The following is a 16,266-nucleotide window of genomic DNA, read 5'->3' as shown; positions in this document are numbered from 1 at the left end:
TCCTAAAGGCAAAGAACCTGTGTGTGAACAGATTCTTCTGAACAGTTTTGCCTGTGGTAGGGTTGCAGTGATCTAAACCAAGGGTCAGGAAATCATAACCCACAGGCCAAATCCTAGCCTACCACCTGTTCTCGTAAAGCCTGTGAGCTAAGAATGCTTTTACATTTTTTAAATAGTTGGGAAAACATCAAAAGAAGACTATTTCATGACACATGAAATTTAAATGAAACTCAAATTTCAGTGTCCATAAATACAGTTTAATTGGAATGCAGCCACACCCATTCATCTACATATAGTCTGTGACTGCTTTCATGCTACAATGGCAGAGTTGAGTAGATGCAACAGAGACCACATGCCCTGCAAAGCCAAAAACATATTACTATCTGACCCTTTAAAAAAAAAAAGAGTTTGCCAGCCTCTGATCAAGACAAGTGCAACAGTAACATAAATTAATATCAATTATAATATTAATAGTAATTTTCTTTTTAAATACACATCCCCATCTTAAAGTTTTACTTCTTCCATTTATGATCCTAAAGGAACTCATCTAAAAGTGTTAAACTAAAATAAATAAAATCCAGAAAAAGAATAATCTGTAGCCAGTTACTGTGAAGGCAAACTCCATTTTAGTTTCCAAAGAATGAGAGAGGTATTGAGATTTTTGAAAGGTTTACTTCCTTTAGGACCTATACTTTAGGACAACCTTAACTTAGGACTTGGGCCTATAAACCTGGGATAATGTTCACTACTATAAAATACATGTGAGGGCGTTTTAAGTCCTCTGAAATCTACTCTACATATCGTTGGTGTAAAAAGATAAATGCGAGCAGTACCCTGACTTTAAACTTGGCCAATGGAGTTATCTTCCCACCCCAAATCCCAGGAAATTTATTTTAATGAGGAAGAGATAAATGATCTATACATTAGCCTCCCATTAGAAATTACCGTGAGCCAACGGAAGCAGCTTTATCGTTAGACATCAAATGACATTTGGCCAGATGGGTCTTGAAGACACACAGTCAATCACGACCCACCACCTGGGGACCTGGAGACCCCAGATGGTAAATGACTGCATTCGAGCAATTCTTCCACAAAACCAATTTAAACCTCCTTTTTCTTTGGAAAGAAAATAAGGACAGACATCTACACAAAAATACTATGAAATATTTTTAATCCTAGAAAGGATTTCATTACTAGTAACTAAAGAGGGGGGGAGGAAATCAACAATAATAAAATTCAGACTTTTTAATCAAGTGAACACATATCAAATTGATCAACATTGTTAAATGGCATGATATTAATTTATCCATAGAAGACATGTTCTCATCCAGCAGAAAACTGGTTTAAATACGTTTTGACAGAGTGCTAAGAGATATTATAGGTGACAGTTGACTTAATGAAGTATTTAAGGCTTTAAAACTGTGCCTTTTAGAAAAATAACAAATAACCTCTTCTTCTCCCATTTATGGGGAAAAAGGAACAACAAATGTCAATTAAAAGTCACAGAAATATGATTAATTTGTTTATGCCTTTCAACATTTCACTGAGCTTTGCAAAGGCCAGACATAAAACTAAAGTGAATTTTATAGCCAGGATTGGTCTGAATATTTTCCTCATAATATTCTTTCTGCCATGCTTCTTCTGTGCTTGGAATAAAATGACAAACCACTGGAATCCAAAGGAAAAAGTCAGCTCCTTTCCAAAGATGAGACTGAGCTGACAAAAATCCATTTAAGATCTAAAATTAGAAATAAAATAAATTCTTCAATATCAACTACATTTTCAGAGAGTTCATTAAAATTTAAGGCATTTTTGACATGTCAGAGATTTTAAGTCCAGTGACAGGAGAAGAAAGAAGCTACCTGGGAGCAAATCCCAATTATCTCCATGGCTTGGAACATACGCATTGAGCACAGCTGAAGATGAAGACAGAGGTGACAGGTGGAAATTTTCTGGCTCTGTCCAGTCTAGACAACTTTGCCAAGGCTCCTCTGAAAGGGTGCATTTCAAATGTATTTCCAATCTTCTGTTTAAATTTTGATCAAGATGAGAAAAGGCTCGTCAGCACTCTGTTAGCAGGGTAACAGTGGTAACAAGGCCAAAATAATTTCTTCTTCATAAAAAAGACTCAAGAAATAAAATGCAAAAAATAAAAAAAGGCTTATGCGAAGTGACACCCTCCCTGAATTTCACAACAAACAAGAATGGTAACCTCACTCGTATGCGTTAACAGTAGAAATATATATAAAACAAACATTCATTCAATAATAACAGGATGGTCTAGTGTTTTACCCACCAGCCAAATAAACAGGATTATTCATTTTTCTTCCATTTTCCATAAAAATAAAGAAATCACCTGCAGATCAAAAGTTACAAGTCATACTTCATTGAAATGCTTGGGGAAAACCTGTCGACTAACCCTACTCATATGCCCTGCCTCTCTCAGCCAATCAAGAGTCTTTTTAAAAATCTGAATTAAGATCTATAAAGATTACTCTTTATTGGAAACAAGCCAGAGCACCTTAGATCATCAATGACCAGGAAACTCCCTTCTTTTTCAGTTCTAAAACAATTAAGGTTTACACAAAGTTAGCAAAATTAGTCAAATGCATTCAAACTTCATTCAACAAATAATATCCAAGTTGAGATAATACTAGTTACCTGTTATTGTATTCATAGGAAATATCACAATTATCTGGATTACTTTTGAATAGGACCAACACTTATTTCATAATTGCTTATGGTACAACCATATTCTTATTATGAATACAATTATATGCAATTTTCCACAATTAAATTCCTGCCTTATTGGCTTAAAAAAAACTTTCAAGAAAGTCATAATCCTCAAAGTATTGTAGAAGAAAAATAACCATATAACCTCTAGTGCTTGACATAGGGCACATGCCCCACTGACATTTTCTGGAGACCATGAAATTACCCAATACCTTTGTACAGTTGTCTGTACTTATAGACAAGCCATCCCACTTTCTTCTTCATGATATTGCCAGCGATTTGATAAACAGACTTTCCCAGTCACTTTAAATCATACTGAAGCACTACATCAACTGTTTAAAGCCATTTGACTTCTATGATAGTACCAGCTTGTTTGTATTAATGGACAATCAAGGCTGCTTCTTGCCTTTTGTTTGTTTATTTAAGGCTCCTTCGAACTTCCAGTCAAGCCCTTCTTACCAATTTCAACAACGATGGAATTTCAAAGGCGATTCTAAGTTTAGACAATTTCAGCACATGCTAACTCTTCCTAAAATATTACTGATCATTTAAGCTTCTGAAATCAAGAGAAGATAAACTTATGGAAAAAAAGAAAAATTTATTGTCTTTTGTTGCTCCCCATTTTTAATAGAAAAGCTGTTTTAAGGTCTCTCAGGAAAATAAATAATGGGAAAAATAACTATACCTTAAAATTTTTTTCAAATCTTTCCCAAAATATAAAGAAAAAACATAAATGGGATCACAACGCATATGTTAATATCTGCCCTCCAAAGCACACTTTTTTATGTAGACATTATAAAGAATAAAAGTTACCCATTAATTATATGGCATGCATCAGCAGTGCACTGGTGGGCTTAAACTTGGTTTTCAGTTATGTGTATATACAGATAAATCTCTTCCTGAGTTGAGTTTCATCTTCAGTTGAGACCCAAATCATTTGCTTTCCTTTTTTGGCAAGGTACTTGACCATGTGATAAGGCAATCGAACATTTCAACCTCCTTCCCTTTTCAGCAGCATGGCCCTCCTCAGTGAGATCACCAGCGTGACAGGTGTGAGGACCGGCCCTAAAATATGGTCCTATAAAACGAGAGCAGGTTTCTCTGTTCATCAGTCTGAAGGCTACAGCACTGTCTCTTCATATATTTGGGGATCTTGAGGACTTCAGTTGAACAGATTCAAAATGGTCTTCTTTTTCCTAAGGAAAAATATTAAAAACAAAATCAACTCACTGCAATTCTCATAAGATTTTAGGATCTTACATGTCCAGAAGGGAAGTTTTAGAAATCATCTCAATCTATGTACCTGCCACTTATGATTAGAAGTTTACATTTAAAGTTGGGTGCCAGCTATAAAACAAATAGCATGCCTACCCTTAAGGGTGCTTTTGATGTCCAAGAGATAAGACAGACAAATCCAAAATAGAAGCAAAACATGATTACAATAGATACCAAAAGATATAGTTGTGATTCCTGGGAAGAAAACACTGAGCCTCTTCCTAAGGGTACACCTGACCTGGGTGCTGAAATCAATGACCTTGCCATGCTAACTGGGGGCAAAACAGAACTGAAAGAAACTAAATATTCTCAAGACAATATAGGCTGAACAATAAGGAAAAGGACAGCAGAAATAAATAAGGAGGACACTAATAAAACATAAGATTATTTGGGATCACTGATGTGTTTTAGGAAAAGCTCTTGGATACATGCCTATTAAAGATATTAAACACATCATCTTAGATAATAGATCAAAATTTTAACTCAAATATATCATTGCTGATAATATTGTGAGTATGTCATACACTCAAAGGATACCCTGTTAAAAATAAATTCTTTTCCTTTAATGAGGGGAAAGAGAAAGTAGTAGGTGAGGTTTCTCCCAAACTTTTTATTGTTAGAGATAGTTTTCTGAAGGCCACTGGAATGGGGTAGGGAGACTATGCTACTAAAAAGAATAAAGATGAAGAGAACTGGGAGTATTTTAAAAGTAAAAGAAATAGAAGGCCAACCGGTCTTAGTACAATACAAATAGATGTTCATCTAAGGCCGAGCGTGGTGGTGGCTCATGCCTGTAATCCTAGCACTTTGGGAGGCCATGGCAGGAAGATTGTTTGTGGTCAGGAGTTTCAGACCAGCCTGAGCAAGAGTGAGACCTTGTCTCTACAAAAAATAGAAAAAATTAGCTGGCCATGGTGGCACACATCTGTACTCCCAGCTACTTGGGAGGCTAAGGCAGGGGGATCCCTTAAGCCCAGGAGTTTGAGGCTGCAGTGAGCTATGATGATGCTACTGCACTCTAGCCCAGGCGACAGCAAGACTCTGTCTCAAAAAAAAAAAAAAAAATGAGTGTCTAAAGTAGAATAGTGAAATGAGAAAATAATAGGAAGTAGACAGTGAGTAGTAGCTGTCTTAAAGGGGAAATTTGCTTTTGTGTTTGCTATCATTTGAGTGTATAAGTCCAAGAGCTTTAGAGCTACAGGGATGGAGCTATAGAAAAAAAAATCACAGCATAAACACCAATATCACTCTTTCCCTGCATTTGCTGAGATGACAAGCCCCTGGGGAGGAGACTGCAGATCTCCTCAGTGCTCTTGCTGACTTGCCTGAAGTCTCATGATTGTCAGCCTTAACAATTTTTTAGAATAACCACTGACAATTCAAATATTTATTAAGCACTCACTGTGTTGCAGGCACAGCACTAGACTTCAGGGATACAAAAGTGAGTACAACAAAATGTTTACCCTCAAGGAGCTCACAGCATATTAAAGGAAAGAATTTAGGTTGTCTGTCATAAACTAAAAAGGAAATTTGAAATTTTTGCAGGCTTTCCTTGAGAAGATCTGACTCAACATGTTCCTGAAAGGAGGAAGGGCAGAGACCTGTTGGTTATGCTCAAGGTAATATTTAAAGTAACACACTGAAAACCCTTTAGAAAATCATCTTGAGATCACAGGGCTTTAGTCGCCATATCCTCTGCATTCACATTGGGGTTTTGCTCCTGCGTTGATACGGTGGGATATATGCATGTGTGTGTGTGTGTATAGTTAGGTAGGTAGTGCCACTATTGGCTGGGACTTCCTGATGGCAGGAACTATATAGCTTGTTCATTTTTGAATTCCTAAGACACATCCCATGGCCTAGCACATGGTAAGCTGTCAATCAATGGTCATGAAAATATATTGAAATACCACATTGCATTAATAGAAGGAAAAACATGGGATTGGAACTGGGGGTTGTGGCTTTCTAATCCCTATCTAAACACCCTTGGACAAATAAGTGAACCTCTCTAAGTCTGTCTATTTGTGGGTTAAATAATGCTACCACATGGGATGGTCTTTTTAAACTCCAAATTCAGGAATCTACTCAAAAGCCAATTTCTCCGAGAAGCTTCTCCATACCTTGTCACTACCTACGCTCCCATCTCCCCTGTGTTCCAAGAGACCCTACACTTCTTGCCTTACTGGATGATCGTGTGTGTGTGTGTGTGTGTGTGTGTGTGTGTGTGTGTGTGTGTGATGTGTCTTCCCCCCAATATTCCAGATGGTATTTCACATAAGAAACTGTGTTCAGTTTGACATATCCCCAAAACCTGGTGAAGTGTCTCACAGTGTCCTATAAATAACTATGAAATAAAATTTTTTTAAATGAAAAAAATTAATTGAACATATTTTTTAAATTGCTGAGAAAAGCCAAGAAAAATAAATCCATAAATAAAACCCCACAAAGTCAGTGCAGTGCTAAGGAAATACCAAATAAGGCATGGCCTTTAGAACATGAATGAAGATATATAAAACAAGCCATACAGGACATGGCAGTTAATAAACTTATAAACATTTTTGCTCTGTGAAGTCATACATAACAAACTTTTTCAAAAGTAGACACACAATAAGATGTGTACAATGATATTTACAGCAGCTTTATTCATAGTCAAACACTGGAAATAGCACAGGTATCCATCATCAGAACCGATAAATTCTAGTATATCCATACAATGTACACCAGGAGTAGAATACTTCCTTTAAAAAAAACTTGTCATATTTTTACAGACTCTTGAGACATTTTCAATGGCCTGTTTTGTATGCCACCTGGAAAACAACAGACTGTTGACATATTACAGTCACCCCTTTTGGGGATCAGAAACTCTGGAAATAAATTTTAGCTTCTGATCAAATCGTCTATGTCACTCATATATAGATGCCCAGATTAAGGACCCATCCTATGAAAAGACCAAATAGAATCAATCTTGTTGATAGAAATCACACAAGACAGACTGCCACAAATGCTTCATGGATCGTTCATCTTGCCCAACATGGCAATGTGTCTGCCATCGTAGATGGACACAAAGTAAAGGACTCTTTCTATATTTCCAATGCAGAGGTTACCACAGCATGATAGACTTGGGACTCATGCCAAAAATTGACCAGTTTTCCCCTGGCAAATTGATTTCAGTCTACCTCTGGCCACTGCTTTGGGCTATCACGAGTGCCTCACCACTGTTGTCACCTGTTCAGGTTATGGTGTTGCTGTTCCAGTCTGATTAGCTAACTCTAGCCACACCATTGTGGCCCTTGAAACAAATCTGTATAAAGTTAGTGGCTTTATGGACCATTTCAATCTAACAATGGTGTACTTTTTAATCACAAAAGCCACCTAGAAATGAGAGGTATTCAATAGACCTTCCACACTTCCTACTGCCCAAAGGCATGTGGTATCATTGAGCATTAGAAGGGTCTTCTCGGGAAATAACTCAGAAAGATTTACGACTCTATCTCCCCCAATTTCTCCTGGTCCACACATCTTATTAGGTCAGTTTGGTCACTAATTTTATTCATACACACACCCCACATAAGGTTATCTACACTTATCTGAAAATCCAGGATTCTGCCTGACCATTCCTGGGCAGGATATGTCCTTATTTACTCCAACATTAACCCCCAGGCTACCTGGGTACTACCTCTAGTGATAGCCCAGCCAGAAGCAGGTCTAGGAGGCTCAAACATAATTCTGGCTTAACCACCCGTATTATTGTCTTGTTGATTTGTTATGATCGCAGATCAAAAGGATAATGGCCACTTGTTGAATACACTGCTCACCAAGTCCCCCTACCATGGCCCACATGGACAAAGGTTGGGTACACAATGGGTCTCCATGTGTTTTTTAAAATGCCTTCATCCCTCTTGTACCTGAATGTTCCAGAGGATAGATCTGGGTGCCAGTAGAAGATGAGTAGAAATAAGATGAAGTTACAGCTACTGATATGAGACAAACTGATTTTTTGGCAAAGGCATGGAGGCAACAATGCAGTTTGATAACAAGGGGAGGAGATACCTCAGACCCTGGGAGGTACGAAGGAAGGAGAAATGTTAACAATCATTTATTTTTCAGAGCCACCTGTCACCTTCCTATGAAGAAAAATGCCCTGGCATGGCTCTCTCGAACTGTTGCAAGTTCTTTAATTTAACTGACTGCTGGGCCTGCCATACCCATGCATGCTCTAACCACAGTTTTATTGCCATTCCTCTTAAATGTGCTGAGAAATCTATCCAAAACAGAGAGGGATAGCCTCAGCCCCTGCCCCAGAAGAACACCAATCAAAACCATCATTCTTGTAGCCAATATTAAGTCATTTCATGAGGTAGACAAATGCCACCAGTTTGCAGTGTAGACAAACAGGAAAAGTTTAACTGATTTCCCTCAAGAAGTCTCCCCAAATACAAAGAAGAGACACAGTTCTATGAAGTAAACTGGAAACCCTAAGGTTTACTAGCCAGCAAGGAAGCCACTTAAGGCACTGTTGACCTGTGTTGTGTAAGTGATGTAGGTTCCACTTAGTGTGCCCCAAAATTGCAAGTAATTCTTTCTTTACAAAAAGAGGACAGAACTTCTTCATTAACTTGTTTCCATCCAAAAACATGGTAGCTTGCACCTTAGAAGTATTGTATAAAATATCTTTGATTGTTTATGGAAACATCCCCCAATAGATCACGTAGCCCTTACACAACTGCAAGAACCTTTCCAAAATGAGTGAATAACTAATTTATTCACATTCATCCTATGGGTGATTTTTTTTTTTTTTTTTTTTTTTTTTTTTTTTTTTTTTGAGACAGAGTCTCGCTTTGTTGCCCAGGCTAGAGTGAGTGCCGTGGCATCAGCCTAGCTCACAGCAACCTCAAACTCCTGGGCTCAAGGGATCCTTCTGCCTCAGCCTCCCGGGTAGCTGGGACTACAGGCATGCGCCACCATTCCCGGCTAATTTTTTATATATATATCAGTTGGCCAATTAATTTCTTTCTATTTATAGTAGAGACGGGGTCTCACTCTTGCTCAGGCTGGTTTCGAACTCCTGACCTTGAGCAATCTGCCCGCCTCGGCCTCCCAAGAGCTAGGATTACAGGCGTGAGCCACAGCGCCCGGCCATATGGGTGATTATTTAATTAGAAAACATGGTATGAAATTTGTCTCTGACTTTAGCTGAAATAATTAATCAATGATACCAACTCAACCTTTAAAGGCATTCAGAACATCATCTTATCGTCTATACATTGTTATTGACAATTTAATTACCATCTATTGCAGGCCAAGAAAAAGTGTGCGATCACTAGTACATCCCATTGTATCTGGATTAGTGTGCCTGGATTGTCTTGTTGGATTGCTGTGATCCTAGAGCAAAAGGATAATAACCACTTGGTTGAGTATACTGCCCATTAAGTCCCTCTACCATGGCCCATGTAGACAAAAGTGGCAGACACAGTGGTCCCCCCTTATCAATGGGGGATATGTCCCAAGACCCCCAGAGGATGTCTGAAACAATGATAATACCAAACCCTATATTTACTGTTTTTTTCAATCTAGTAATCAAGATGGCTACTAAGTAACTAAGGGGTGAGAAGTTTATGCAGTGTAGACCCGCTGGACAAAGGGCTGATTCACATCTAGGGTGGGATGGAATGGAACATCATGCTACTTGGAACAGTGCACAATTTATAACTGAATATTTCCAGAATTTTCCATTTAATATTTTCAGACTGCAGTTGACCAGGGGTAACTGAAACCATGGAAAATGAAACTATAAATAAGGGGGGCTTCTGTATATTGGATCTCTGTAAGTTTTTAAAAATATTTTTGTCCCTCTTCCATCTGAATATTATGGAGGAAACATCTGGATACCATGAGAAAGGTCTCAGGCTGAATAGAAAGAACAACACAGAGGCTTAAGGAGAAAACCACCTAAACCCCAATGGTTTACAGCATTTGTTCAGCTGGTTGGGTCTGGAACCCTGTGGGTATAATTGAGGTTAATAATATAGATTTATGGATCAAATGGTAAGTCTACATTTATTTCTTTGAGGAATGTCCATACTATTTTCCATAGAGGTGGTACTAATTTGCAGTCTCACCAACCAGTGTATGAGCATTCCTTTCTCTCTGCATCCATGCCAGCATCTTTTGTGTTTTGACTTTTTAATAATGGCCATTCTAACAGGGGTAAGGTAGTATCTCATTGTGATTTTAATTTTCATTTCCCTGATGATTTAGTGATCATTTGATCCAGCAATCCCACTACTGGGTGTCTCCCCAAAGGAAAAGAAGTCACTTTACCAAGAAAAAAAAGACACCTGCACTAAAATGTTTATCACAGTACAACTCATAATTGCAAAGATATGGAATCAACTTTAGCGTCCATCAATTCATGAGTGGATAAAGAAAATGTTATGACTAAGTAGTATTCCATGGTACAGACATAAAAAGGAATGAAATAATATCTTCTGCAGCAACTTGGATAGAACTGGAGACCATCATCCTAAGTGAAGTATCTCAGGAATGGAGAAACAAACACCACATGTTCTCACTCATAAGTGGGAGCTAAGTGATGAGTACACACGGGCACAAAGAGATGTAAAGGACATTGGAAACCAAAAAGGTGGAGAGTAGGGGCAGGGGATAAAAACTTACATATTGGTACAATAAACACTATTCTAGTGACAGACACACTAAAAGTCCTGACTTAAGTATTTTACAATGTATCCATGTAACAAAAACACTTGTACCCCCTTAGTATTTTGAAATTTAAAAAAATAAATAAAGGTCTGAAAAGAAAAGAAAATAATATAGGTTGACTTCATCTTGCTGCTTGGTGTCCTGCTGATAGTAGCTTTATTTAAATCCTGTATCAGGCAAACTGACCAGATTTGATCCCAGCCTCAGTCAGTCCTATTAATTAGAATGGTGGGTAGAATGGCATACTAAAGAGAAAACTCACCAGAACCCAAGATGGTATAAAAATGAGGTTTGGATATTGCTAGAGACAATTCTCCATGGTTCTCTTTCATGTCTGCACATCTTCATGAGTGAGACATTGACTTTTCTTTGTTCTAGACTATCTTTTCAAGAATCTTAGTATAGAAAACAGCCTTGGAATATAAAAATATTGTCTCCTTCCTGAGCAAAGCTAAGTCTTACTTATAGTCTTGGAAACAGTGTCTCCTGGAAATCAATGAATAGCATGCCACCTGTCCAGTAAAGATCATAGCTCTCTTTTGAGCAAAGGGTGGGCATGCTTACTATCCATTCTGAAAATTCAGGTTCCCAAAGGTTAAGGTCCCTTTCCTGTAATACAACAAGTGTTATCATTTCCTTTGCACATAGTCCTGTGGGAACACAGCCCTGTGGGTTACTTGTGGCTTTGACAGCTGGTATAAATGCTATTACTCTGGCTAGTACTTCTCTGTGAGTACTAAACTGTCCTTTGTCTCTGACCAGGAGTCTTGTTGTCTAAAGTATCCATGAAACTGTGGCAGAGTCACTTGTTAGCTTGCAAGTAGAGTAAAAATCTCAGTTCATAACCATCACTATATATTTATTATTCCATGGCAATAGTACCTTCCTTAAACTTCCATGATAATATATGAAAAAAAATCAACCAGAAGGGAAAGATGGTATATTCATTTTATTCCTAAATAATTCCCTATAGTATATTTATATGCCTAAATTAGAAGAGTAAAAGCCAATGGTTAAAAAATACTCTCTATAAATGTAATCTTTTGTCACTAGTTCATCCGCTATAAATTATTTGAAAGTCATTTAATTTCTTCTATTTTTAATCTTGAGTGGGTGAACTGGTAACTTCCCTTCTTTTAAGTCAATGGTGAAGAATGTATTTTCAAACAATATTTAAGATTTCATGTTATGTTTGGATACAGTAGTCATTCCAAAACTCCAAAGCCAACAAATGTGATAACATCTGATATAGTACCTTCTATATTTCAATATAAGTTATATAACTCAATAGAAGTTATATAACTTCTGTTTTCTCTATGTAAAACAACCTTGTTATAAAATAAAAACAAAAAATAACAGTATGGATGAATATGAGATCTTTTATTGATCTAATATTTTATTTCTTAAAATTATAAAGTATATTATCTTTGTGAAAATTCAAATATTACAAAAATGTATTACTTTCAAATACCAAATACTCTATTAATTCCCTATACACAAAAAGCAGCTACTATTAAGTTTGCTATGCAAATACTAAATAACATAAATATATATTTAATAAAATTATAATAGTATATTTGTTGTTCTCACTGTATCTTAGACCTATTAACTTATCAGTACACACAGATATCTCAATCTTTAACAGCTGTAGAGTTGCACAATATTCCATTACTTTGATATAAGAAAATTTTTCATCTAACTCTTTATTCATGGTACTTAAGGTTGCTTCTACTTTGTTAACTAGCAAAAACCATGCTGCAATGAATATTCTAGTATTTACATCCTGTACTTCCAGGAGTATTTCTGCTGAATAAATACCCACTGAGATATAAACATACTGAATAACAGAGTTTGCATGAATTCTATTAGGTTAATATGGTCCCTATTATAAATGCCCAGTAATACCAGGTTAAAATTCTGCTCTCACCTTTGTTGCCAAGGATTTGAGTTTTCCTAGTAGTGACTGTTTATTGGAATATACAACTTCCTCTTCATTATCTTCTCCTTCCATGATAGCACAACTGTCTGCAGCTGGGAGTTCACACTCTTTTGAATTAGTTGTCATTACTAACTTGGAATATTTGTACTCCAGTCTAAGTGGTAGTAGATAAAATAAACAAAGAAGTAAATAGATAGATAAATGTCCATTTATTTTTATATAAATTAATTCTTATTTTAGGTGGTCATACACCAGCTCATTAAATTGTCTTGTTACTCCATTAACAAATTTCCCTCACCTAGAGCCATAGCAATCAGTGTTCTCATTTATCTACCATTTACATACAAATATTGCCCAGATGTCACAGAATCAGTTCAGTACAGTTCATTCTACCACTTACTTTATATTGACCAAATTGTCCAATTATGAAGAACTTTTGGGGGAAAAAAATAAAAACTTTGAGGTCTGAATGCATTTTCTTAATTTATCAATATTTGGAAGCCAATTCACCATCGGGTTTTCTAAAGTTTAGTTCATAAGGATAAGAATATCAAATTGGCAAGTGATTTGGTCTTTACAGTCTCTATGTCATTAATTCCTTTATACTACCACCCCAGACACTACAACTGTGCTTAGATATTACTATATAGAAACTCCACAGCCCAACTGAGATTTAAATCATTGTCAAAAATTCAAATCATGTAACAGATCAATATACATTCTGATGTTAGTCTCAATACTCAATTCCAGATTCTTGGAGACCTACAGCAAATAAATGTGATATTTGGCATTATACTTGATCTACTTCTTTGCAAATATCTGCCCCCAAGAAACTAAAAAATAAAAGGTGAAGCAAGAAGACAGCATTGTCATAAAAAGAAAAACAGACACACAGAAAATCAGTCTGGCAATCTCAGCTCTACTACCATCTACCTGAGTAACATGGAGCCTTCAGTTTTCTTTGTTTTATAATAAATGGCTCTAATTCAATGATCTCTAACCGTCTATGATCTTTTTATTATCAGAATAACAATCATTTCCTCTGATTGCATTCTCAAAGGCCTTTCCTGCAATTCTTTCATGAGGAGAAATTTCTTGTTTCCCTAAAACAATCAATCTATTTATGGGTTAAGTAAAATGGTTAAGTCTAAAATTTTCACAACAAAATAGACCCTCCAGTTCTTACACGATCATTCCAATGACAGTACTTACTTTTGATTCTTTTTCCAGAAGTAGCAAGTCAGAGCCACCAGCAAAACAGCCGTGAAAGCTCCCACACCTGCTCCCACTTTCAGCCAAAAGTCAACAGTTTCGCAGGTTGACAACTTTTTCTCAGGCAAAGAAATTCCTTTAATGCACCATTTAGGTTCATTCCATACATATAAGGTTTCCTTTTTTAAATAAATAAATAAAACCGTACAACATGAGAAACGAGGTTCAGATTCAATTGTGAAAGCTAGATTTGTTACAAGGTCAATTTCTCATCTAGAAGAAGAAAGGGTTTTGCTAACCCTTTACTCATAGTATAACAGACACAGGATTATTCACCACTCATTTAACAGAAGCTCCAAAAATAGGGGGAAAAGGAAATAGAAGTGAGTGAATAAGAAAATGATGAGTGAAAATGTGAAAATCAAAAAAAGACATGGATTGTCACATCAGAAGGGCTCAATACATGCTGAAGAGGCTGAATAAAAATCACTTCATTTGAACACATCTTTTGGGCTATATTCCTTAAATTTTGATGATCCCTGACTTCTTAGTCATGTTTTTGCATATAAGCTTAGGTTGTTTCATATGATTAGTGGGAGTGGGTTTCACCCACCTATCATGTAGGCCCATTTTCCCAACAAGCATCCACTCTGAGCAGAAGAGCAGACCCTGGACCGAGGAGATATTGGTGGCACCATGGCTGGTAGACTTGGGTGACTCGTGACTCATGTGAGGAGGGCACATGGACTGCATTCTCCTTCCCCATGCCAAAACAAGAAAGGCATTATTTCAGGCCATCACTACCAACACCAGGTGCTCTGGTCCTCTCAAAATAGATGACTCACTCCCTTTAAGAGAATGCTTTGCAAACTGCAAGGTACAGTTATCCAGTGAATAAAAAAAAATCAATATATTGGGTCTCAACCAGAATTGTTTTTAACAGATTAAATAAGGCATATCAAAAGAGAAAATCAGAGTATAGTACATGGTTTCTTGTATATTTCAACATATACAGTGACCAGTAGCAATTTGCATGATTATATCCATTGACATTAAATGACACAGGGCATTTACCTTGTAATGTGTCACTTTTATCAACACTCTTAACAGAAGGATAACACCATAATGTTTAATTTTATATTTTATATACATAAACATATTTTTATGGTTAGTCATGAAGTGATATGCAGGAGAATCTTATTTACTTTGAGGAAAAGTTTCAATCAAGTTTTGGATAGGAACTTTCAGCATGTTTTTTAGAAAGGATATTAGTGATTGAATTTTTTTGTTGGTACATGCCATTTGTAACATTTTCACGAAACTTAGTACAAATAAATTACTTTTAACATGGGTCACATTATTTTTATAAAAATGATGAGGTAAGAAATGCTGAGACATGTTCAAATTCAACTGCTACATCTCGAAGTATAAATAATGACAATGCAGAGAAAAATGTGAACTCTAGTTGACAAACATTGACTTCATTTGAAGAACATTCTAATAAGAAAAAATACCATGCCAGAGTTCACATGGCTTTATCAAATGTGCAACACCCAACAAAAATGGCAAGCTCTAATGTGTAATGACAGTCTTGTAAACTCAAAATTAAAACTTCAAATTTGTAAAACTTCAAAATTAAAAAGATATGTGCAAATCCAGGATACCTAACTTTTCAATAAGCTCCTCAAATACTGACAAAGAAAAAAATCAAGCTATTGGCAAAATCTCTCGGTAATTATATAACTATTAATTAGAAAGCATTATTCCCTCATTCAATCACATATCATTGGAAAACAGAAAATGGCTGACACTGCAGCTGAAAAATGTATTCTTCTAGCATGTAGGAATATTTTGTAAACAGGGTAAGATCAATTTGATGATAAATAGAAAAACATTCCTCTCAGTGATAACACAGTATCTCTTCAAATCTTTATCACTGCATGACATTCAGAAGTAATGCTTAATACACACTTAGAACCTAGTATAGATTTTGGAGATCCAATTTGATATAAGCACTTTTATCCCATGTTGTGTAGTTCTTTTTGTTTATATCAGCTATATATGGCAGGCTTGTTGTATTGTGTCAATTTAACTTCATATGCATCTGTAGTAGATATATTTATAGAATTTGGGAAGTGCATGGTCAGTCAATATAAAGTGAAAAATTTTAAAGGGTGGTACAGAAAAATAGTGCTGAAACACTGTGGGATGATTTAAAATTTTTAGAATACCATTGCAATATTTTATAATAACTATTTTTTCCTATCAGGAAGCTTTGGCATCCAAAAATATCCACATTTGTTCATTGATATAATGGAAAACACAGAAAAAGTTATTTGTATATGAAACTCTTTTGAAATATTTTATTCGGAGACTGTAGGTGGCCA

At 36.2% G+C, this 16,266-nt stretch overlaps 1 protein-coding gene across 2 annotated transcripts in view; it reads right to left on the bottom strand.

Moving 5' to 3' along the window:
* Window positions 1-235: 235 nt before the first annotated feature.
* Window positions 236-16,266, bottom strand: part of ELAPOR2 (endosome-lysosome associated apoptosis and autophagy regulator family member 2) — a 148,399-nt gene continuing 132,368 nt past the window's right edge. For both annotated transcript variants that reach the window (XM_012779528.2, XM_012779529.3), the window contains 3 exons: window positions 13,880-14,058; window positions 12,656-12,821; window positions 236-3,929 (listed from right to left, as the gene is read on the bottom strand). In XM_012779528.2, the coding sequence (XP_012634982.2) occupies window positions 3,870-3,929; window positions 12,656-12,821; window positions 13,880-14,058 (405 nt within the window). In that variant the 3' untranslated portion in view covers window positions 236-3,869. The remainder of the gene's footprint in view (window positions 3,930-12,655; window positions 12,822-13,879; window positions 14,059-16,266) is intronic.

Source organism: Microcebus murinus, chromosome 9 (genome assembly GCF_040939455.1).
Source record: "Microcebus murinus isolate Inina chromosome 9, M.murinus_Inina_mat1.0, whole genome shotgun sequence".
NCBI classification, from domain to species: domain Eukaryota; kingdom Metazoa; phylum Chordata; class Mammalia; order Primates; family Cheirogaleidae; genus Microcebus; species Microcebus murinus.
The sequence above is the reverse complement of the archived record's forward strand: the minus strand, read 5'-3'. Positions and strand labels throughout refer to the sequence as shown.